Source organism: Heptranchias perlo, chromosome 26 (assembly GCF_035084215.1).
Source record: "Heptranchias perlo isolate sHepPer1 chromosome 26, sHepPer1.hap1, whole genome shotgun sequence".
Classification (NCBI taxonomy): Eukaryota; Metazoa; Chordata; class Chondrichthyes; order Hexanchiformes; family Hexanchidae; genus Heptranchias; species Heptranchias perlo.
The window spans coordinates 22,564,166-22,589,473 of record NC_090350.1 but is presented as its reverse complement, the minus strand read 5'-3'; the positions used below and the strand labels follow the sequence as shown (position 1 = coordinate 22,589,473).

The 25,308-nt window shown below is 44.2% G+C and overlaps 1 protein-coding gene across 1 annotated transcript in view; it reads right to left on the bottom strand.

The window, feature by feature from the left end:
- The window catches only part of LOC137342553 (bone morphogenetic protein 7-like), a 57,892-nt gene that overhangs the window by 17,238 nt on the left and 15,346 nt on the right, over window positions 1-25,308 (bottom strand). Inside the window, exons 2-3 of the mRNA XM_068006513.1 lie at window positions 5,784-5,976; window positions 544-692 (exon numbers count right to left, since the gene is read on the bottom strand). Of these exons, the coding sequence (XP_067862614.1) occupies window positions 544-692; window positions 5,784-5,976 (342 nt within the window). The remainder of the gene's footprint in view (window positions 1-543; window positions 693-5,783; window positions 5,977-25,308) is intronic.

The window sequence follows — 25,308 nt, the reverse complement described above, 5'->3', positions numbered from 1 at the left end:
TTAAGAAGCCCAATTGCAGGCAATAACAGCTAAAATTAATAAGGAAGAGGAGATGCCATTAGCAGAACTGGCGGTCACTGTTGAAGCCATGTTTCCTTCCTTCAGTCATTGAAACTGCAGTGTAAACAGGATGGTTTTAGGAGTTAGTGCTACCAGACGCTCAGAGCTATGTTCTGAATGAGACGAGAGAGATAATCTGGTGTAATTACAATCCAGTAATGAACAAGTTGTATAGTTGGTTAAGGGCTATGACCATTCTAAAATCTCCTTATAAACCAGGAAGTTTTCATGTTGGAATGAATGAGGATTGAATCAATGCTAGATCAAAATATTCACTTTAAATTAACATTTCCATTTTCGGAATATTCTCGGATAAGACTTTAACCTTGAGAATCGGGGTGGGAGGGTGGTGGGTGTCAGGGGAAATTTTTGCTACAAATACACAAGAATAACAATGTAATTGTAGGGCCATATCCTGGACCGCGCTCTTAATAGGTCACTTCATTCCTGGAACATACTGTATGTGACAGTTAAATACAGTACCTTCCTCAGTCTCCACACAAAGACGCAGGCCCTGATTATAATGTGGATTCATCAGCCAATCATTACTTGTTGCTGTGATGTCAAACTCCAGCCATCCTTCTTCTGTGGGCCACACTTCTTGATTGTCCAATAGGAGGAGCTCTGGTTCTCTGTAAATGAAAAAAAAGAATAAAATCAATTTGAGCAGTCATGTAGGGACTTCAGTAATATCCTGATCTGTGACCTTGTAAAATGGAACATTGTTTTAATTTGTGAATGCAGTAATCATTGCTGGCTCAATTTACAAGATTTACAAAACTAGAGGGCCTCCCGTGGCATTGCTCAGGGTGAGCCGGAGGTTATGCTGTTGGAAGAGGGTTACGAGGGTGTGGTAGTTATGGAGGAATGCACATCACTACTAAAACATAGATAGATAGATAAATAGTTGGATAGAAGGATAGATAGATAGATAGAATAGAAGGATAGATAGACAGAATAGGATAGATAGATAGATCAATCAATAGATAGATGGATAGATAGATCAATCGATAGATAGATGGATAGATAGATCAATCGATAGATAGATGGATAGATAGATCAATCGATAGATAGATATATAAATAGATTGATAGAAAGAAAGAAGAAAGAAAGAAAGAAAGAAAATTATCTCTGCTGCTGGTGGGGCCTCACAGCAGCCAAGCACAATTGAACACACTGACTACATTCAAAGCCCCACCATTAGTGTGGGGCCTTGCAAAATTTACCCTGTAATGTTATTCTTCCTCATAGACTCTGCATGTCTCAAGGGGTAATGCATCTCTTCACCTTTACTGCCCATCTCTTTAGAGTATGGTTTTTATATGTGAAGGCCAAAAAATATTATGCAACCTATATCCCAGCAGGGTAAATTAACTTGCATTTTTCTTTCTTTACTAAATATCTCTGCAATAGTACGTAATGTTACTATGAGGTTCTGCTTACGTAATTCTTAATTTTGTGTCTTTTATTTAGGAAGCCCTTCTAAACTTGAATAATGGTACAGGCTTTCTAGAATTTCCACCATTTATATTAATTATTGGTTTTAAATTCTGAGATAAATGTAAGTAAAAGTACAGCTGGTGTAAGCATTTAAAATATAAGATTAAACAATGTGAAATTTCAAAGTGAAAATTGTCATTGTCACACATGTAACATGCTTTATTTGCTAAATAAACAGTACATTGAATATAACGACCTACATTGTTGTTTTCAGGAAAGCTACCTCAGAAAAATTTGATGTTTCATACCAAAAAAACACAAATTCTGTTATTTTCACTGCTCCCAAGTGGGGTTTTATCTTCTGTAAATTTGAATATACAAAGAAATTGTAATGTGCTTGTTGGTTTTGGGAATTCAATGTTTAAGCACTATACCATCATTCTGTATTGCATTTGAGCACTGGTTGGTCTGAAAATCAGGGAAACAACAACTTGTATTTTTTACAGCACTTCCCACATGTAGGATGACATCTCAAAGCATTTTATAATTAAGATAACAATAAATAATGGATGCCAAAATATAGGTGGAAAAGGAAGAATGGAAAGGGTTAGGGTGGGAGACCAAGGGCATGATCAAACAGTAAGGTTTTAAGCAAAGATGGGAAGCAAAGAGGGAGCTAGAGAGGGAGTATCAGAGGGAGAACCAGAGGGCAGGAGCATAGTGACTGAACGAGGTAGGATGGGGAAAGGTAATGGATGAATTTGAAAGGGCAAGAACTCGCTGGGACAAAGTCAGCCAGGACACCTTGGAGAGGATGGGAGTGAGGAACCTTTTGGACGAGTGGAAACTTGGCAACAGGAAACATATGTTAGCATCAATCAGGATGCACGTGGTAGGCATTGGGGAAAAAAAGTATAATTTAAAAAGCAGGCTAGTGGGCATTTAAATTTTAAAACAGCGTATAGGGATTAGAGTCACAAATGTGCTTTTGTGAGAGTTTTCTTGAATATTCCTTTAGGCTTTTATATCAATATTCAGTCCTGAGACATTACTTAATCAAACCCTATTGAGAAGGAGCCCTGCTCTAAGCGACTGTGCGTGTGGGTAAACAAACTGAGCGATTCTGATTGGTGTTATCTGCAGAGTTCCAAGTTCAAGTACTGATAATGATGAGGCAGCAGAATGTGCTGAGTGTGGCACCTCTGATTAAAGCATGCTCTAACCTTCTGTGGGGGAACACTGCATAGATTGGCAAACAAATGGAATCTTTCATACAGTTAACACGAGCTGTCAACAGAGGACCAAGATGAATCCAACAGTTTTCCAGCAGTACGTGCAGTTATGCAGGTTCAGAATGATCCGTTATTATTGAAGGATGAGTTGCATAAACCACTTACCAGCCACCAGAGCTTTGGGGGAAGGGAAACTAGGTTTCTCCTTCTTGCCTTGACTTTTGATATTATCCTTCAGAGTTGTGAGCTAAAAATGTTACTTTGTTGAAAAAAGGCCTTTCTCTGGCAAGAACTGTCTCCCCAACTCACTGACACTGCAACGCTCCACAGCCCCCATAACAGCTGCCCAGACTCAATCTTGCCCAGTCTCTCCCCCCCTAGCATCTCAAACCCTAGCCTTCCCGAGTCTCTCCTCCATTTCCATTCTGCCTGAGCTCCATTCTCAAACCTCCATCAAAGCCCTGCATAGTAATTGACAATTCCTGGCATTTCTGCCAGCTATTTCCTCCGAACTATTTTTAAACTCACCACATTTTTACATACAACACATTCCATTGTAGTAAACTGCAAGCTTATAGTTTTGAGTTGTCCTTTCTTGATTAACCCTTTGAGGACTGTAGCAGCATTGCCATGTGAAATAAAAATATAAAAAGATTGCATTTTCCTTTTATTGTATTTGGTCAATTAAAGGAGCAGTACACCATAATTAAAATCCCCCAAATTTTACTGATTTAATACTCAGACCCTATTGGAGCAATTAGTTTTTAAACTGTTGCTCTCATCTGAACATTATCATTTTAAAATCAGGACTCCAAAAGTCTAGGGTATCCCATCATATATTCAATACCGGAGGAACAAACAATTTTATTTTAAAAAGTGTCATAGTTTATTAAATGCTGAAAAAAGAGTTCTGCTGCTGGAAACTACTCAAAAGAGTGATCATTCCAGCACATAAGGATAATTTTCCGTTTTGCGTTCTTAGTGCGGAGCCTCATTCCTCTGGGAGCGTGTATCAGGAAATTAGACACAGGCAGTCTTGATTTTCTGTTGGCAAACCAGAGCCTGTCTGTGATTTCCCAATGTGCACTCCCAGTGGGCAAGGCTTTGCACCTGGAATGCGAAAGTGGAAACTTTACCCTATAACTCCAAGTACCATGGCTGCAGAGTGTTGCTTCATGACTCGAACACCTGAGTTCAAATCCCAGTTTTGATTAGTATTTAGACTCAGGGTTCCCCAGATGGCAAGTTTGACCGGGTTGTTGGGGGGGAAGGGGCAAACGTTTACTGACACAGAACCCCTCACCACACCGCACCACTCACATTCTGGCAGTAGTAGCATGGGAGAGAATTGACCATAGAACAGCTGATGTCATCCATTGTCATGGCCCGTGGGAAGTCAAATTGATTGTGGGAATCCAGCTTGAAGATGAAAATCAAATAAGGAAAATAATTACGCAATGTTGATTTTCTATACTTTACTAACGTTTAAATTTATGTTCACCTCATCCATAGGCTTTCCACCACCACAAATCCTCCTCTGTGCAGCTGGCATGACCCTTATCAATGGCATCAGAGTAAGTTTATCCCTCCCTTTGAGGCGGGGACCTCCACACTGCACGGTGAATTGGGCAGCAGCCTAGCCAAAAAACTGCCTGAAAACTCATCCAGCTGAGGCAAATGGGTTCAGGGGTTAGATATCCCTGGGACGTGAACTCCTGACTGTCTGTCCGCCAGACAAGCTCTCAGCTCGAATGACTAGACTGTCTCACTTAAAGTCCTTTGATCCCATGATTTTATCTCTGCTGCTTACTCTACCCAGGAAGTGCTATTTTCAATAAACGTTTTGTTGGGTCTCATGAGGGGAGGTACCAACTTACTGCAAATAGTTATAAAAAGAAACAAAAATGCAAATAACAGCTCTGAAGAACTGTCCCACCCAAAGTGTTAATCAATCTTTTTCTTTCAGATGTTGACCGTGTATTTCTAGCATTTTATGCTTTTATTTTTGAAAAATGAGCTGTGTCCACATCACTTAAATGTCAACATGCTTCTGAGCGACTTTTACTCCCAGTTGTTTTGCTAATGAAAATATATTCAGTTTTGATTTTTATCGTCGGCTTCTTTCTCGGTGACCTCTGGAACCAACTACTGAGACACGCAAGGGTTGACATCCTTCATTTTATCTCCCTGCCTATGAGTAAGGACCTCTTTCCCTGCTTACCATCTCCTCCCAATGACCCGTGTCCTGCTCAGTGTTCTGGTGCACCTTCGCAGCCAACAGTTATTGAAAAATATTGTCTTGAGAGCGTTAGATCTAGTGGCAGGAGCAGAATGTTATTTTGTAAAACTTACTCACTGAAGAATGTTCTGAAATGGGAAACCCTAATGGCTCAGCTGGTATAAGCAATAGGTTGTTGAGCCTTCTGCACCAGAAAGGTTCAATCCCCAGTGTGTGCTGAACTAGCTGATCTCAGCCAGGCCGGAAATCAGGGGTTACAGACAGCCTCACTAACCCTGTGTTGGGGTGGGAAAAATTGGCTATAGTTCCCGTTCATGATTGCCATCCAATGAACCCTGCTGGAGTATGTGTGTGGATGTCAGGTGAGAACAAGATCAGGCTCAACTGTGATGCTCCTCGTGGTTGAACAGCCTGCTCAAACTGGGGGTAATTTTGACTTTGTGAGATAGTGTAAATCGGGTGATAGCAAATCGCCAGTCCGTTTTACACCTCTCCTAATTTTTATTTCCACTGTGGAAATACAAATCGGGAAAGATGTAAAACGGGCTGGCAATTCCCTATCACCCGATTTACACTATTGCACAAAATCAAAATTACCCACACTTACTGTCTAGACTTGCACATGAAAAGTGGGAGCACTTGTAGAATGTACCTCAGCTTTTTTTTAATGCCCCTATGAGTTTTCTCCTGGGTATTTGCTCGCAGCAGTGTCCAGGAGAGTAATCTTCAATTCCTGGAGACTCCAGGGCAATCCGAGAGGGTTGGTGACCCTAGTTATATGTCTGCATGAGCATTAAATAATGTGCACTGACCTGTCCTGGAGCTCCTGCAGCACTTGGTAAATAGTGATGTGAAGGGTCATGTTTCCATGGAAACTGTCATTTGCGGCTTTGTAGATCCTAAACTCTGCTGCAGTTACCATTTCACCTTGAGGAATCTGAGTTAAATCAAACTTAAATTCTTTCCACTGTGTCTTATGGTGAAAAACATCTTCGTTGTGCTCCACTGTCAAAACAATAATAAAAAGAGTCATAGATTAAACATGCACAGTTCCTGATTCTCTACCGATGGTGCTCTATAATTGGGCACTAGATGTAATGGGAGAGTCTCTAATTGGAGTCTACTCCTGACTGAAATCTGAAACTCTGCACATGGAGAATTGTGGATGTGAGTCTGTGTCCTACACTAGTACAGGAAGCCACTGGACCTTCATTTCATGAAATGGAAAGAATTCTAATCTTGTCAGAGTTTTGATTTTGGTGCAGAAATGCTTCTGCAGTCCACACAGTGTTAACTCTTACCTCGCTGAATAAATCTGAACTCCATACAAGTAATACAACAAAGGGAATAACCAGTGCTTCAAGCATTACACAAACAGTGGGATTCAAAGGGAATGTACCACTTCCTTGGCAAAATTTTCCCCTTTAAATAAATTTTCCCATTATGGGGCTTTTAATATAGAAATATAGCTTTGTAGAATGTCAGTTCATCAGCGACTTATTGCAGTGCCACTCCTGATTATATAAGTCGAGTTTTCAGTATCTTGTTTGTCTCTCCTGACCCACTGAATGTACCAGGAGTCCACTGTGACTGGACATTGTAGCACGGCTGGAGAAGTGAGTAGTTTGGTAATAGAACATAAAAACTCTTTAATATATTCCTTGCTGTACTTTCACAGTCACGTTACATAATGCTGACTAACAATAACCTCACCTTGCACTGATTTTATTTTGTTCATTTAAAGCAAAGGGAGGGTAGTGATTTCACAAACCAGAATGAAACCCAGAGACATAATTATAGAAATGTTCAGCTTTTAAAAATAAACTCTTAAAGAGAAGGAATTAATTAAAGGGCAAAAAGCAGGGCGTGTTTCAGAAATAAAAAGGTTACTGAAGATTTTATGTTTTCCGAAACCACGTGCCCCAATTTTGAAACTGTTGGACATTTAAACTTTGGTTTCACTCCAAAGCCAAGATGATGTTAAGAAAGCATTTGGGATACTTGGCTTTGTAAATAGGGGCATTGAATACAAAAACAAGGAAGTCATGCTGAACCTTTACAAATCACTGGTTAGGCCTCAGCTGGAGTAGTGTGTATAATTCTGGGCACCACACTTTAGGAAGGATGTTAAGGCCTCGGAGAGGGTACATAGGAGGTTCACCAGGATGATACCAGGGATGAGGGAGTTTGGTTATGTGGAGAGATTGGAGAAGCTGGGATTGTTCTCCTTTTAGAGCCGAGAAGGTTAAGGGGAGACCTAATAGAGATATTCAAAATTATGAGGGGCTTTGAGAGAGCAAGTAGGAAGAAACTGTTTCCTCCAGCAAGTGGGTTGGTAACCAGAGGTCATAGATTTAAAATAATTGGCAAAAGAACTAGAGGAGAATTTTTTTCACACGGAGCGTAGTTAAGATCTGGAATGCACTATTTGAAATGGTGGTGGAAGCAGATTCCATAGGAACATTCAAAAGGCAATTGGACACGTACTTGAAGAGGACTAATTTGCAGGGTTATGGGGAAAAAGCTGGGATGTGGGACTAAATTGGACAGCTCTTTCAAAGAGCCAGCACAGGCAAGATGGGCCGAATGGCCTCCCTCTATGCTGTAATATTCTTTGTTTCTTTTCTATGATGTGACAGGCAGAAGCAGGAATCTTCCATCCAGAAAGATATTTTGAACTTTCTTTGATCCTTGGTTCTTTGATTCTTGGTTCCAGCTCCTAGACAGAGATATGTCTTCATGCTTTAATGTACATATGTGCAAACATGCAGATACCTACATAAAATGCAGCCTAATATTTTCTGTGAGAATGTTTCAACCATTGGTCTTAATGTTGCATATTTAAAATTTTGATGATATTCACTGGGCTTTGTCACACTTGAACCCTGGAAACTTGCGTGTGCAGCCAAGACACCATCTTAGCACCTCGAGAGGCCACGTAGCGCCGAAACAACAAGTGCTATACGGCCCAATTTAGCCCCCATGGCATCCTGTATTACTTACAGTAAACTCTGCGCACTCAGCCCTTTTCTTTCTCTAAGTACTGGTTGACCTGCTGTGTTATTTACACAGGTAGTCTGAGGTCTGGAGCATGGTTGTGATGTCCAACAATGTCCAATTCTGGGTAACAGAACAAGGCAAGGGGCTGGGAAGTGCATCACAGCAGGAAAGTGGAGCACATTGGGAAAGAGCTGGGTGTGCAGCTGACAAGTAGCAGTTAACACTTGCGTATCACAAATGCCAGGTAATGACCATCTTGAGCAAGAATAAGCCCAGCCATCTTCCCTTGATCTTCAATGGCATTACTATCACCGAGTCACCATGGGCCAGAAGTTTCATATCAACACCATGGCTATAAGAGCAGGGTAGAGGCTGGGTACTCCATGGCATGTGGTTCACTTCCTGACCCCTTAAAGCCTCTCTACCATCTACAAGGCTCAAATCAGGAGTGTGATGGAATACTCACCACTCACCTGGATGAGTGCAACACTCAAGAAGCTCAACACCATCCATGACAAAGCAGTTTGCTTGATCTCTGCTGGATTCTATAACTACCCTCTGCGCACTATGGCTGCAGTATGTACAATCTACAGGATGCACTGCATCAACTCACCAAGGTTATTTTGATAGCACTTCCTTTTCTTGTGATCTCTACCACCGAGAAGGTCAAAAGCAGCAATGTTGTGGGAACAACCACTTGTGACGCAATCGGTTAGCGCGTTTGGCTATTAACCCAACTGTTGGTGGTTTAAGTCCACCCGGGGATGATAGGATACCTTTCAGGGGGAAGGGAAATAGCCAGAAGTTGTGGTTCATGTGGGGACCAACGACATAGGAAAGATAAAGGATGAGGTCCTGCTGCTAGAGTTTCAGCAGCATGGGAGGAAGTTAAAAAGCTGGACCTCAAAGGAAGTAATCTCTGAATTACTCCCAGTGCCACGTGCTAGTGAGTACAGAAATAGGATGATAAGGCAGGTTAATGTGTGGCTAGAGACATGGTGCAAGACGGAGGGCTTCAGATTTTTGGGGCATTAGGACCAGTTTTGGGGCAGGAGGGACCTGTTCAAGACAGACGGGTTGCACCTCAGAAGAGCTGGGATCAATGTCCTCACGGGGAGCTTCACTAGTGGTGTGGGGGAGGATTTAAACTAATTTGGCAGAAGGATGGGCACCAGGATGTAGTATTAGAAAGGAGGAACAAGGTGCACAAAGGATTGGGAGAGAAAGATAGCACTAGGGTAAGAATTAATACAATATTAGGTGGGATCAGACTGAGAGAGAATATGAGAAGGTCTAAGATAGGTTTAGAGTGCAAGTGTGTAAACGTATGAAGGGTGGTAAACAAGGTTGGTGAGCTGCAGGTGCAAATAGCCATGTGGGACTATGATGTAGTGGCGATGACGGAGACCTGGCTCAAAAAAGAGCAGGATTGGGTACTAAATATTCCTGGATTGAAGGTGTTCAGGAAAGATAGGGAAGGAAAAAAGGAGGAGTGGCGGGGGTGGGGGGGGGGGTGCGGGGGGGTGGTGACAGTATTGATTAAGGAGAATATTGCAATGCTGGAGAGAGAGGATGTCCTGGAGAGGTCAAAGACAGAATCTATTTGATAAGAGTTAAGAAACAATAGAGGTGCCATTACACTACTGGGTGTATTCTATAGGCTGCCAATTAGTGGGAAGGATACAGAGGAACAAATTTGCAGGGAAATTACAGACAGGTGCAAGAACTATCGTGTAGTGATAATGGGGGACTTCAACTACCCTAATATAGAGTGGGATAGTAATAGTGTAAAGGGCAAAAAGGGGGAGGAACTTCTGAAGTGTGTTCAGGAGAACTTTCATGATCAATGTTTCTGGCCCAAAGAGGAAGGCAGCATTGCTGGATTTGGTTCTGGGGAATGAGGTGGGTCAAATGGAGCAAGTGTCAGTGGGGGAACATTTAGGGAACAGTGATCATAGTATCATAAGGTTTAGATTAGTTATGGAAAAGGGCAAGGAGCAATCTAGAGTAAAAAATACTTAATTGGAGGAGGGCCAATTTCAGTGGGTTGAGAACAGATCTGGCCCGGGTAGATTGGAATCAGATTGGCAGGCAAAACTATAATCGAACAATGGAGGGCCTTTAAAGAGGAGATGGTTCGGGTACAGTCCAGGTACATTCCCATGAGGGGGAAAGGTAGGGCAACTAAAGCCAGAGCTCCTTGGATGACGAAAAAGATGGAGTAAGGTGAAGCAGAAAAAGGGGGCATATGACAGATGTCAGGTTGATAATACAAGTGAGAACCAGGCTCAATATAGAAAGTACAGAGGAGAAGTGAAAAAGGAAGTAAGGGGGGCAAAGAGAGAATATGAGAATAGACTGGCAGCTAACATAAAAGGGAATCCAAAAGTCTTCTATAGGCATATAAATAGTAAATGGGTGGTAAGAGGAGGGATGGGGCCGATTAGGGACCAAAAAGAAGATCTAATCATGGAGGCAGAGGGCATGGCTGAGGGACTAAATGAGTACTTTGCATCTGTCTTTACCAAGGAAGAAGATGCTGCCAAAGTCACAGTAAAAGAGGAGATAGTTGAGATACTGGATGGACCAAAAATGATAAAGAGGAGGTACTAGAAAGGCTAGCTGTACTTAAAGTAGATAAGTCACCCAGTCCGGATGGGATGCATCCTAGGTTGCTGAGGGAAGTAAAGGTGGAAATTGCAGAGGTGCTGGCCATAATCTTCTAATCCTCCTTAGATGTGGGGGTGGTGCCAGAGGGCTGGAGAATTGCAAATGTTATACCCTTGTTCAAAAAAGTGTGTAAAGATAAACCCAGCAACTACAGGCCAAGTAGTTTAACCTCAGTGGTGGGGAAGCTTTTAGAAACGATAATCCGGGACAAAATTAATAGTCATTTAGACAAGTGTGGATTAATAGAGGAAAGCCAGCACAGATTTGTTAAATGTAAATCATGTTTAACTAACTTGATTGAGTTTTTTGATGAGGTAAGAGAGAGGGTTGATGAAGGCAATGCAGTTGATGTTGTGTATATGGACTTTCAAAAGGCACTTGATAAAGTGCCACATAAAAGGCTTCTCAGCAAAACTGAACTGCATGGGATAAAAGGGGCAGTGGCAGCATGGATACAAAATTGGCCAAGTGACAGGAAACACAGTAGTGGTGAACGGTTGTTTTTGGGACTGGAGGGTGGTTTACAATGATGTTCCCCAGGGGTCGGTGCCGGGACGACTGCTTTTTTTGATATATATTAATGACTTAGACTTGGGTGTATAGGGCACAATTTCTAAATTTGCAGATGACATAAAACTTGAAAGTGTAGTAAACAGTGAGGAGGATAGTAATAGACTTCAAGAGGACATAAACAGGATGGTGGAATGGGTGGACACATGGCAGATGAAATTTAATGCAGCGAAGTGTGAAGTGATACATTTGGCAGGAAGAATGAGCAGAGGCAATATAAACTAAATGGCACAATTCTAAAGGGAGTGCAGGAACAGAGACCTGGGGGTATATGTGCACAAATCTTTGAAGGTGCAGGACAGGTTGAGAAAGCGGTTAAAAAAGTATACGGAATCCTGGGCTTTATAATTAGAGGCAAAGAGTACAAAAGCAAGGAAGTTATGTTGAACCTTTATAAAACACTGGTTCGGCCACAACTGTAGTATTGTGTCCAATTCTCGGTACTGCACTTTAGGAAGGATGTGAAGGCCTTAGAGGAGGTGCAAAAGAGATTTACTAAAATGGTTCCAGGGATGAGGGACTTCAGCAACATGGATAGGCTGGAGAAGCTGGGGTTGTTCTCCTTAGAGCAGAAAAGGTTGAGAGGAGATTTGAAAGAAGTGTTCAAAATCATGAAGTGTTTAGATAAAGTAAATAAAGAGAACCTGTTCCCATTGGCGGAAGAGTCGAGAACCAGAAGGCACAGATTTAAGGTGATTGGCAAAAGAACCAAAGGCGACATGAGGAAAAACTTTTTTACGCAGTAAGTAGTTATGATCTGGAATGTGCTGCTGAAAGAGTGGTGGAAGCAGATTCAATCATGGCTTTCAAAAAGGAATTGGGTAAATACTTGAAAGGAAAAAAGTTGCAGGGCTACAGTGAAAGAGCAGGGGAATGGGACTAACTGGACTGCTCTTACAAAGAACCGGCACAGGCCTGATGGGCAGAATGGCCTCTCCCTGTGCTGTAACCATTCTATGAGTCTATGATTCTAACACCATCACCTCCAAGTTGCCCTCCAAGTCACACACCACCCTGAGTTGGATATACATCACTGTTCCTTCATTGTTGCTGCGTCAATATCCTGCAATTCCCTATTTAACACCATTGTGGGGGCACCATCACCACAAGGACTTCAGTGGGTCAAGGAGAAAGTTCACCACCCTCTACTCAGGCAAACCAAGAATTGGCAGTAAAGGCGGCCTTGTCAACGTCACCCATATCCCTAGAATAAACAAAGAAAACATGGGGTAGGGCCTCGAAGTGGAGAATAGTGAGAAAGAGCTTGGAAGTGGAGCACGGTGGGAAGTGGCCTGGAAGTGGAGCACGGTGGGAAGGGGCTTGGATGTGGAGCACGGTGGGAAGGGGCCTGGAAGTGGAACGTAGTGGGTAGGGGCCTGGGCGTGGAGCACAGTGGGAAGGGGCCTGGAAGTGGAGCACAGTGGGAAGGGGCCTGGGTGTGGAGCACGGTGGGAATGGGCCTGGATGTGGAGCATAGTGGGAAGGGGCCTGGAAGTGGAGCATGGTGGGTAGAGGCCTGGGCATGGAGCACGATGGGAAGGGGCTGGTTGTGGAGCATTGTGGGATGGGGCCTGGAAGTGGAGCACAGTGGGAACGGGCCTAGATGTGGAGCACAGTAGGAAGGGGCCTGGGTGTGGAGCACGGTGGGAAGGGGCCTAGATGTGGAGCACAGTGGGAAGGGGCCTGGGTGTGGAGCACGGTGGGAAGGGGCCTAGATGTGGAGCACAGTGGGACGGGGCCTGGAAGTGGAGCACGGTGGGAAGGGGCCTGGGTGTGGAGCACGGTGGGAAGGGGCCTAGATGTGGAGCACAGTGGGAAGGGGCCTGGGTGTGGAGCACGGTGGGAAGGGGCCTAGATGTGGAGCACAGTGGGAAGGGGCCTGGGTGTGGAGCACGGTGGGAAGGGGCCTAGATGTGGAGCACAGTGGGAATGGGCCTGGAAATGGAACACGGTGGGAAGGGGCTTGGATGTGGAGCACGGTGAGAAGGGGCCTGGAAGTGGAGCACAGTGGGAATGGGTTTGGATGTGGAGCACGGTGGGAAGGGGCCTGGATGTGGAGCACAGTGGGACGGGGCCTGGAAGTGGAGCACGGTGGGAAGGGGCCTGGATGTGGAGCACGGTGGGAATGGGCCTGGAAATGGAACACGGTGGGAAGGGGCTTGGATGTGGAGCACGGTGAGAAGGGGCCTGGAAGTGGAGCACAGTGGGAATGGGTTTGGATGTGGAGCACGGTGGGAAGGGGCCTGGATGTGGAGCACGGTGGGAAGGGGCCTGGATGTGGAGCACAGTGGGAAGGGGCCTGGAAGTGGAGCACGGTGGGAAGGGGCCTGGATGTGGAGCACGGTGGGAAGGGGCTTGGATGTGGAGCACGGTGAGAAGGGGCCTGGAAGTGGAGCACGGTGGGAAGGGGCCTGGATGTGGAGCACGGTGGGACGGGGCCTGGAAGTGGAGCACGGTGGGAAGGGGCCTGGATGTGGAGCACGGTGGGAAGGGGCCTGGGTGTGGAGCACGGTGGGAAGGGGCCTAGATGTGGAGCACAGTGGGAAGGGGCCTGGGTGTGGAGCACGGTGGGAAGGGGCCTGGAAATGGAGCACGGTGGGAAGGGGCCTGGATGTGGAGCACGGTGGGACGGGGCCTGGAAGTGGAGCACGGTGGGAAGGGGCCTGGGTGTGGAGCACGGTGGGAAGGGGCCTGGAAATGGAGCACGGTGGGAAGGGGCCTGGATGTGGAGCACGGTGGGACGGGGCCTGGATGTGGAGCACGGTGGGAAGGGGCCTGGAAATGGAGCACGGTGGGAAGGGGCCTAGATGTGCAGCACAGTGGGACGGGGCCTGGAAGTGGAGCACGGTGGGAAGGGGCCTGGATGTGGAGCACGGTGGGAATGGGCCTGGAAATGGAGCACGGTGGGAAGGGGCCTGGATGTGGAGCACGGTGGGAATGGGCCTGGAAATGGAACACGGTGGGAAGGGGCCTGGATGTGGAGCACGGTGGGAAGGGGCCTGGATGTGGAGCACGGTGGGAAGGGGCCTGGATGTGGAGCACAGTGGGAAGGGGCCTGGATGTGGAGCACGGTGGGAAGGGGCCTGGATGTGGAGCATGATGGGAAGGGGCCTGGATGTGGAGCACGGTGGGAAGGGGCTTGGATGTGGAGCATGATGGGAAGGGGCCTGGATGTGGAGCACGGTGGGAAGGGGCTTGGATGTGGAGCACGGTGGGAAGGGGCCTGGATGTGGAGCACGGTGGGAAGGGGCTTGGATGTGGAGCATGATGGGAAGGGGCTTGGATGTGGAGCATGATGGGAAGGGGCTTGGATGTGGAGCATGATGGGAAGGGGCTTGGATGTGGAGCACGGTGGGAAGGGGCTTGGATGTGGAGCACGGTGGGAAGGGGCCTGGATGTGGAGCACGGTGGGAAGGGGCTTGGATGTGGAGCATGATGGGAAGGGGCCTGGATGTGGAGCATGATGGGAAGGGGCTTGGATGTGGAGCATGATGGGAAGGGGCTTGGATGTGGAGCATGATGGGAAGGGGCTTGGATGTGGAGCACGGTGGGAAGGGGCTTGGATGTGGAGCACAGTGGTGGAAGGAGGAAAGAATGGAGCTCAGCAGGGGAGCGAAGTGTTGGTGAGCAGAATGCAGCAGAAGGTGAGAAAGTGGAGCATAGCGGGGGAATGTGAAGCAAGATTCCGAATTTTAAAATGAAAAGGGGCTTCACCTGTTTAATAGCACCAGGAATGTCGTGAACTGTAATGGAAGCCTGCTCTGTGAGAATTATTTGTCCTCAATCTGATTTTCAATCAGAAGGCTGTATGTTGGAGAATTTGTTTTCTGATTGTCCACTTAGCAAATTGCAACTTTTCTTTGAAGCACCTTTTTTTAAGTGATTGACAGCTAGACCAGCCATTCAGAGCATTGCATAACTTCCTGTTTGCAAAACCCACCTTCCCTGACTCTGTAGAAGGTGGCAGCCCTAAACTGATTTCTGGGAGTTGTATTCTAGCAGAATGTATTCTGGAAGCCTCTTTATTGAGGCAAAACCCAGATACACAATACAAGCTCGGAAAATCAAGACCTCAGCCCCAGGGAGAAAGGAAGTCTTGTGTGGGAAAAAATTCTTGGAGGCATATCTAACGTACAGTGGATAACTCTGTGGGGAAGCCTTTCATTTGTTTCCAGAATTATTTAGATTTCTATGTATTTGTAATGCTTTAAATATTATTTATACTCAGCTTGGTCAGAAATGACTCTTAGAAAAAAAGATTGCAGCAACTGAATGACTGCATTTATAAAAAAAATGATTGCGATATTTGGGTGGAAGTTTCCTGTTCTTGCTTGCCATGATACCTTTTCCTAGGTCTCTAGATATTTCAGTAAATCAGCACGGTTAACTAAACAGGCCCTGATTATATAGGTCAATCATTAAAATGTGACATTTAGATTTCAAGTACGGTGCACTATATTCAAAATGTTTAATTGTATAAATAGATAAAGGATTGATTTAGAATTGATTTATACACTAAGCGTGAGCTACAATCAGGAGTTTGTACTGCTTATAATACACAACACTGAAGGATAAAATAATTCAAAGAATGGAATTAATGTGATGAAACAATAAGATGGTTACTGACCATCATATGCAGAACACCGTTAATACGTCCAGTAAAATTCTAACACTTATACCTCTGCACAATTATTTAAATCACAGTACAATGAGGGTATTAACATTAGTTTGAGGAGATCAGTATGTTACTCATGTTTTTATTTTTACACATCAGCAAGTTTGATATAAAGGGGGGAAGCCACTATTTTTTTTCATTAAGCCTTTTAGAATTTGTGAGTGCAGCAGCTGGACTAGAGACGGAAATGGAAGTGAATGTTTCTCAGTCGCACACACATAGTGAAAGGCTGAATCAGAAAACGGTGGCTTGGCAGATACTGTAAGAGTCTATACATTGCTCCCCACTGATTGATTTTATCCAAACAGTATTTTATTTTGACAAACTGATCAGAAGGTGAGAATAAATAGCAAGTTCAAATGGTTGGAGCCAGGAATGCAGGTTTAGTGCAGTTTGGACAGAATTCACAGCTTCGCAGCTCAGTGAGAGGAAAAAGAAAATAAACATTCCTAGCACCAAAGTATTTCCTGATTATCGAAATATTCTTAGAAAAAATAAATTTAGGCTGCCTAGTGGGTAAAATCACAAGATACCTAGGGATGAGGAAGGCCATTTGCCCACCTTAATTCATGTATCCAGAATTATATAGAATCTACTGCACAAAAACAGGCCATTCGACCCAACTGGTGTTTATACTCCATATGAGCTTCCTCCCGCTCTAATTATCTCTCTCCACCCTGCCCAATATCCCTCTATTGGCTGGAGGAAGTAATCATTAAGAATACTTACTATCCTGTGCTCTTCTCCATTTGCATCTTGAAATATTCACACCTCTTCCCTGACAGTCTTCTTGCTATTGTCATAATGATTTTTTAAAAACTTACTTTTTGCCTCTAGAGCTGTGCTTTTTTCTAAGTCTTTCTTCTCCCTTCTGATCACCCTTATAACTAGTTTCCCCGCAATCCTATATTTACCCCAGTGACCCTCTTCTCTTTTCTCCCTGCAGGATTTGTAGAGGTCATTTTTCCTCCTTATTTCACTTTTAACTGTTTGTTGATCCATTTAGGATTGCATTTGTTTAGTCCTAGTTTGCTAATTTTAGATATGTACTTGTTCTGCATGTTCAGCATTACTCTTTTAAAGGTTCTCCTTTTGTTTTCTACTGAAATTTTGAGAAACATACTTCTCTAATCCGTTTGTTCTAATTCTTCTTTGAATTTAGCCCTTTTAAAGTTATAAACCCGGCTCTTGGTCTTTGGCATATTTGGGTCCCACATCACGTTAAACTTGATCATTCTGTGGTTACCCCAGGGGTGCTCTGACTTCTATTGTTGACTGGGTCATTTAGAAGTACCAACTTAAGATGAGCATTGTCTCTCATGACTTCCCTTACACACTGATCATCCGATCACATTGAAGTCAACGGAGATGAGAAACAGGCAGGGCATATAACAGGCAGCCGTTCCGCTGCTGTCCGCTTTGGGCCCCACCGAGGCTGAAAGTTTTGCCTAGTTTATGTATAGGATCTGACAGCTGGCAGCACTTCAAACCCACATTGGGGGCACAGAACACTTCAGATATATGTTAGCTTGAAGCGTGTGGGCCTGTTAAGGTGTGGCATCTGCCATCACATTATCGACACCTTATTGTCTAGGCTCACACAAAGGATGGGCCATTGGGTTTGCCAGAGTGCCTGGCAAACGGTGAACATGGGACCTTGAAGAGGTCAGTGCCTTCAGAAGCGGAGCAGGGAAAATAGAAAAGAAAACTGAGAACAGAAAACATTTTACTAAGGAGAGAAAGAGAAAGCGGTAATATAGAAATTTATAACAGCTCTAAGTATCATACAATATCTAGTGAAGGTACATAAATATCAGTTAAGAAAGCATAAAAGCACGATAAGGGCAGGATTCCTGCAAGCATACACTGAGAACGTTCCCGGGAAGTGGAGAATCCCAGGCACAGTCCATCCACAACTGTGGAAAGAAGCTGCTCACAAGCGGATGGAACAAAAATATTTGCCATCTGCGTGACAGCCTCTCATCCCCAGGGAACCATGGTGAAGTGCTCACCACATGAAAAGAAATGAACTTACAATTACTTTGCTTTTCATCCTTATTTACTTAAAGTATCTTCTGAGATCATCTAATCTGAAGTGTATGACCATCACGCATAGGGATGGGTTCCTGCCCCAGTGGAGCAGCCCTCCTGAAAACCCTGGCGAGAACAGCTTGAGTGATGTGCTCCTTTTGCTCGCACTAGGTTTCTTCATACTTGAAACTTTAATTATAATCGAAAGCAGGAAAAAACAACAGACCAAATATAAATATGCAAGAATAGTTATCTGTGAATCTAGCAGTTGATTTAAAGGGGCTATTTTCCATTGGATAGTGCTGTTGCCACCCAGCCAGTTTTGCAGCAGATGATGTGGTTGGAAGTGACTAAAATTAAAAATCAGACACCATGGGGCAGATTTCAGGTGGCCGACTAGTGCAGTGTGCCAACTGGCCGCCCAATCCTGCCTGTGGGAGGCCTGGTCCACACCGAGGGCCTCATTCCTATACCGCTGGCGAGCTCCAGGCACCAAATGGGCACCCCAATGCAGTGAGCCGGCCCAATATCGGGCCACCCGGAGGCCGACCATGCCGGCAGGAAGGTATGGCTGGTTGGAGGACGGACGGACAGACTGGGATGGGGGTGGGGGTGGGGGGGAGGCGAGCCTTGGGTGGAAGGGGCCTGCATTATTCTTGTGGATCCCAGATGAGTCCTACTCTTCCTGGCCCCACAAAAATAATCTATTTTAAACTTACCTTTTTTTGATGCCTATTCTGATGTTCCACCTGGTAAAACCAAGCAAGGCGTCCATGACACGTGCTTCACCCAATTGTCCGTCAAAGTTACAACGTATGTCAAAGGACCTTAATTTGATATTAAAGGGACCTACCGCCTGAACAGGGCGGGTGATCCGGCCATCCTACGGAAAGCACCCCCCCCCCCCAACCTCGAGGATGGCGGTGGCTACAGACAGGGGACAGTAAACCAGCTTATGCCCATTTACGCCTGGCAGCCCAAGTAACAATCTACCCCCAAATGTCTGATTTTTAAAACAGGATTTTATCATTTTCCTCATTTGCTTCTGTGTCTTACCACAGTGAGCTGCTTGTTGTTAAAGTCTTCAATGAATTTTCATCAACAACAAAAAAAACTTCTGGCCTCAAACCACGAGCCAGGCAAGTGATCTAATGCAGCAAACAAAATGCTGAACACGGTGCGGGGAGTTGTGTCGTCTCTTAGGCTCAGACCCCGTATTTTCCTCCCGTGCTCTCCATGATGACCTTTCTCACCTATTCAGCCCCTGGAGTTGCCTACTCACTGCGCTGACACTGCACTTGCTCTAACTCAGTGACCACCATTTATCAGGACTTTTTAAAGCAGAATTGTTTTATGGCCAACAATTCATATGTAGAGAACTTCAGGATTAGTTGACCGATGTTGCACCACGATAATTCACTTGCCTCGGCCGTGATTCCACCCCTGTCCTGCCCCATGTCTGGTTTTGGACTTGGGAAAATTACTAACTAAGCGATTCTATTGCTGGAGATATGTAAGGATAAATTACATTAAAAAAGCACTAACAAAAAATACATTTTTTTGTATGTTACTTTCTAATTTTCTTTCTCCACATGCCTTCCACTGGCTGACTTCTGCTCATACTACTCTATAGCCAGCTGATAGGAGGTACGTGAGAGCAGTCTGGTTAGTTGTGCTCTCTGATTCCCCTTTCCTCCTTGTGTCTTTGACTCAGTGCGGTAGGTCTTGATTTTATGCGATAGTGTAAAACGGGTGATAGGGAGTTGGCAGACTGTTTTACATCTCTCCCGATTTTTATTTCCGTTGACTTCGTGTGTTTCAAGTAATTTTATTTAAGGTTTGCCTTGGGAAGTGTGACGGTGCAGCCCCTGAGTCCATTTCCGTGCTAGCACCTTATCCAGAGAAACATGCAACAGCTCATTCCTGCTTCTGCCTCTATAATTCATCCTAGAGATGTACAGATGTGCAAAACAACACGTACTAAAGAGGAATTCAACAGCTCAGGGCAGATTGTATTACTGTAATACATGGCACAAATTTTCTTCTGCAATTCCCCACCTAGTGAGCCCCTGGTTCCCAGCCAGGCCATCTGAAGAGATGTCAAGAGGAGGAAAGATGCCTCCCCAGGGGGAAGTGAGGGAAATTCAGGGATGAATCAATCTACACACTTCGTAAGCGCCTAAGATTGGTAGATTTACCAAGTCAAAAGATGTTCAGGAATGGAATAGGTACAGGGCAGCAAGTGGGATCATAGTTTGAGTTCTGCTGATGATGAAAACCTTAATAATGTTAATAAGTGATGCCTACACAACATAAGACATGGAATTATATCCAAAAATGGACCTCTATTTTGAAATTCAGACGTGTGGTGTCTGGCTTTCGTTTAAAAAAAAATCAGCGACGAAAAAACTGTCTGGTGGCAACCTGTAAGGACTTGGCTAATGAGCTTGCAGTTGGTGATTTCTATTGGTTAGAGAGTGGTGCATAGCATAGCGTCTAAAGGGAAAGATAAATAACTCAGAAAATGGGTGGGATGGAAGAATTGAATTTCAAGGGTTTTAACCTATCTTTTATGTTTCAGGTAAGTGCACAGGGAAGTAGTTTTAGCCTAAATTAATTTACTCACGTACTAAAGGACAACAAATAATTTCAGAAATCTGCCTCCTCGTAAAATAAATCTTCCTATCAGTCCACGGAGACCCACTGATCAGGGCCTCAAACTCACTGAGGAGCTGCTCAGTTCATATCAGTCATGAGCATTAACTGACCTCTACTGAATCTCCAAGTCTTTGACACCTTCACATCTGCATTGACTTCTTCTTTAGAAACAGGATTAAAAAAAGATGCTGATCGTCAGTGGGCTCTGCAGCTGGTCACTGACAGAGCTCATTACTGATGTCAACGAAGCGAAAAGCTTGGAACTGGAACGGCATGTCTCGATCAGGCTACAGAGGGAACATTAAAACTAAGAAAGCATTTCTCCTTCAGTAGTATATTCCTAATAATACCTCATTGTATGTACAAAAATCCATCACTAATTTAGTTTTGTTTTGCAGGTTCCAACATTTACTGAGCTCAGGTCAGATTGGTTTCATTAGATCTGCATTGTCTGCTAATGTCATGTGGCAATTACATGAGGAAGCACTTTGTTAGCTGCAGCATCCACCAAGTATCTGAGACTGTGAATATTCCGAATGCACAACGTGCATTCTTTAATGTGCAAAATAACAAGAGCTAATTTCATGCCTCCCCCAGTGGGTGAGGTGCGATCCTGAGCTTCACGGTCTGTTCCTCATTCCCTCAGAAAAGTGATGATTCACTTGTCCTATTTTAAACTGGTTGCCATGATGACTGATCGATGATGTCACCATATCGTGATGGTTCAAAAACTGCTCTATGGGAAGCTGAATATAAAATGTGCTGGTCTAATTCTGTGGATTTATTTTAACTGCTCCCTCTTTGACACTGAACTGATATTTCCTGTGATTTCTTTTGTCCAAATATTGGGCTAACGATCTCTCCAGTGTAAAAGCGGTTCGATAAATTGGTGAATGAGTCACAGCAGCAGCAGGTTTAGTTTCTGGTGTAAAAGTATGGTTAGTGCTCGAGCCCTAATCCTATAGAACATTAAATATAAATGAGTCGATTCCTGTCTTTGTGAATGGGAGGAAGCCACATGTGAGGCTCACTTGGCAGCCTCATCATGTCAGTGTAGGAACCACACCAGATGCACCGTGCAGCCTGGTAAACCACAGAGTAAACTTGAATCAGGTTTACACAAGACCAAGCCCATCCGAATGCTCGTCTGCATCCAAAGTATAACTCGCTGCACTTTCACTTTTGCAAGATACAACGGGGTAGAAATGTATTTTAAGACAGTAAGGTAAAACGGGCGGTATCGCATCGAGCGCTCCATGTACTTACCGCCCGTTCCGATCCATTGACCTCAGTAGCACGGAATATAGGGCGGGGCGTACAACGGGCAGCCAAAGTGACACCGATTATTTTGCGTTACCGCCCAAGGCGGATTTTTACCCCAACATCTTTTTAGTGCTCATTTTCTTTTTCCCTCGCAGACTACTCATGACTACATGTCTTCCTGTGGCCACGGAGGTTGGACAGTCCTCCGTGTGCATGATGCTTGGCTGAAGACTGAGGAAGTTCACACACCTAAGATAGCCCTGGAGGTGACACTTGTGCTTTATTTATTAGGGATGTATTTATGTACTCCTCACAGTGAGAGGTGCCAGTGCTGGAGAATGGAATATTCATTTATGCGCCCAATAACAGTGTGCACCATCCACAGGATGCACTGCAACAACTCGCCAAGGCTTCTTCAACAGCACCTCCCAAACCCACGACCTCTACCACCTAGAAGGACAAGAGCAGCAGGCACATGGGAACAACACCACCTGCACGTTCCCCTCCAAGTCACACACCAACCCGACTTGGAAATATATCGCCGTTCCTTCATTGTTGCTGGGTCAAAATCCTGGAACTCCCTTCCCAACAGCACTGTGGGAGAACCGTCACCACACGGACTTCAGCGGTTCAAGAAGGCGGCTCACCACCACCTTCTCGAGGGCAATTAGGGATGGGCAATAAATGCCAGCCTCGCCAGCGACGCCCACATCCCATGAACGAATAAAAAAAACATCAAGGACTCCTAGCTCAGCTTTGCACAGGTTACATTGAGAGCAAATCTTCCTTTACACTGTCTTAATATTATGTTTTAACTATTATCCCACATCCAACATCTTTAAGGCCTCTTTGAGTGAGAATTCCATTTTGGTGTTAATTTGTGCTGATTTAACAGCACGTTTATGCTATAGATTTATATTCGCATGGAGCCAAATTGAAACTGCCCAAAGGTTTCACATAGGACTTATAACCAGCCCAGAGAGAGAGAGACTTTAATCTCAGTAATGCAGGGTTTGAACCCAAGTATCAAAGATGAGTCTCCCAACCCACCCAAATCCTCTCCTTGAACTTGAACTCCTGATCTTCAGATTTGAAGCCAGGTTGTTCAATTGTTATCTGATTATCCTAGCTGTAAAATATTTAATATTAACCAGTGGCACAAAACTTTGTTTAAATTTGCAGGAAACTCCTAAAATGGACAGCACTATCAACCCAGGTTTCATTACTTTATTTCTACACTGTCAATAAACTTTTTAATCTGTCTGAGATTAGGGTGTGTAGTATGACATCAGATGGAGGCAAACGATGTAAATGTACAGCAATGTTTCCCAGTCAAAAAACAAAATCAACCATAAAGGAAAAGATTCCCTCAAACATTTTGATCTAGAACAGACATCAATGAGATATATAGAAATTTGAACAAGGACTCGCTATGCCTGGGTCAAGATATAATTTACAAAATCTATCCCCTGCTGTTAATTACCCCTTTTACACCACCTGGCTGGTACAGTTTCCTTTCGTACACTGTCCTGGCCACACTTTACATAGACCCGTGATTGACAAGCCACACAAATGTCTATTACTAAGATGTTGTCTGTTATAGTGCCTCTGAATAGTTGGCAGCACCACTATTCAGCGTTCCAGATTCAGTGACAAGGTGCTTTAGTTTGTATCAAACTCTACCTGGCATATCATCAGAACTTGGTCATAATGGGGGGAAAGTGACCATGATGGTGGAAAATGCAATTGAACCCCACCCTGGAACTAAAATATAGCAGTGCCGAATGGACAAAGTTTAATTCATTTCAAAGGAGAGGAGTTTATGAACTAAATTTAATTCTCATTTGCAAAATACTTTTATTGCTATCACTTTTTGCTCAGTTTCTTGGACAGGATGGGATTAAAGGTTATTTTTGATGGATTTCTGATGGAATGCATTGTTTTCCAGAGAAAGAGGAGACTTTCACCTCAGTCGTCATACACATATGGATGATCAAATGCAATTATATAAAAACATGCTGTAATAAAACTAAACTCCTGCCAAATAAAACAGAAAATGGAATTGCATGCAGATCATTTAGCATCTGAAAGAGTGAAGTTAATATTTCAGACATGAACCTTCTGTGACAAACAGAAAAAACTCTGGCCCTGAAATTCCACAGTGTTTCTCCCAGTTTTCTGCCCTAACTTTGGCAGGAGACCAGCGGAACCCCAGGGAAACAATATAAACAGTTGAAAACAGCTGTTTACATCATTTCTCTGGAGGATTCTGCTGGTTCCCCACTGAAGTTACAGCAAGAAGCCAGGAGAACCCCTGTAGGATGTCAAGGCATGTGTCTTTAATTTATACAGCTAGAGTTAAAATGGAAGCTATCCTCCCTCACCAAGATTCAAAATGGAGGACCACAGGCAGTATGTCTGTGGGAAAAGGGAAAATGCCTGTGTTCAGTAACTAATGATGTCAAATTTGCTTTGGTGACTGGAATCGCTTAGTTTAAGTACTTGTGGAGTGACAAACCTACATAAGCAATTCTATTCTCTCTGTATATTGAGGCCCCGCAGGGAGTTCCAAGGGGGTTCTTCTGGTCTCCTACTGTAACTTCAACAGGGACAGGAAGCCAACCCGTGGAATTATGGGGCCTGAGCTTTTAGGAGAATCCACTATAGAGGGAAAACCACAATCTAGAGGAAAAGAACAGAGCAAAGGCAATTTCCAGACATTAACACCTCACCTCACAAAGTGTAAAATTGGTTAAGTTCTCAGTTTGTGTTTATTTCTCCTTGAAAAGAAATGGCTGTTATATGAAAGTAGTCCCGTGGCATATATCACAGATTGGATTGCCAGTTTTCAGTTTTGGCTAAAGTATCTGAACTTTGTGGGCAAACTGGATTATGTGTCATCCCACGTATAACATCTCATCTTGAGAGTCTGCAACAAGACTGTTACATCCAAAAGTCCTGCCACTTATTGGCGTCTGTAAGGAACACAGTTCTGAAAAGGATATATTAACTCCCTCCCCATGGACTGATTCTAGTTTAATAAATAATCTGCTGATTCATTTTGGCTCATTATATTAGTGAAGCTGAAAGTAAACTTGATTAGATGGTTTTATTCCATATGCATTGTTCTTGCATTGTGCTATTTTCTGCCTTCGGAAATGACAGGAGAATGTGGTGGGTATCCTTTAGTGAGTGATATACTGCATCAAGGAATTAATTGTTAAACATGGCCATGTTATCCTATACGCCACAGTGAATAAGATGCAAATTTCAGTTCATTAAGGAGCTTGGTCTGCTTATTTCATAAAGGACAAAAATCGGGCGGACCGGAGGCTGCTTGCCGACATCAAGAGAAGGCTGCTGGCAACGGGGGAGGGGGTTGTTGCAAGGGCTCGCAGCTGGAGAGGAAAGTGGGGAGGGGGGTGAAGCCTGGGGCAGCAGAGGCCTAGACTTTCCTTGTGGGTCGCAGA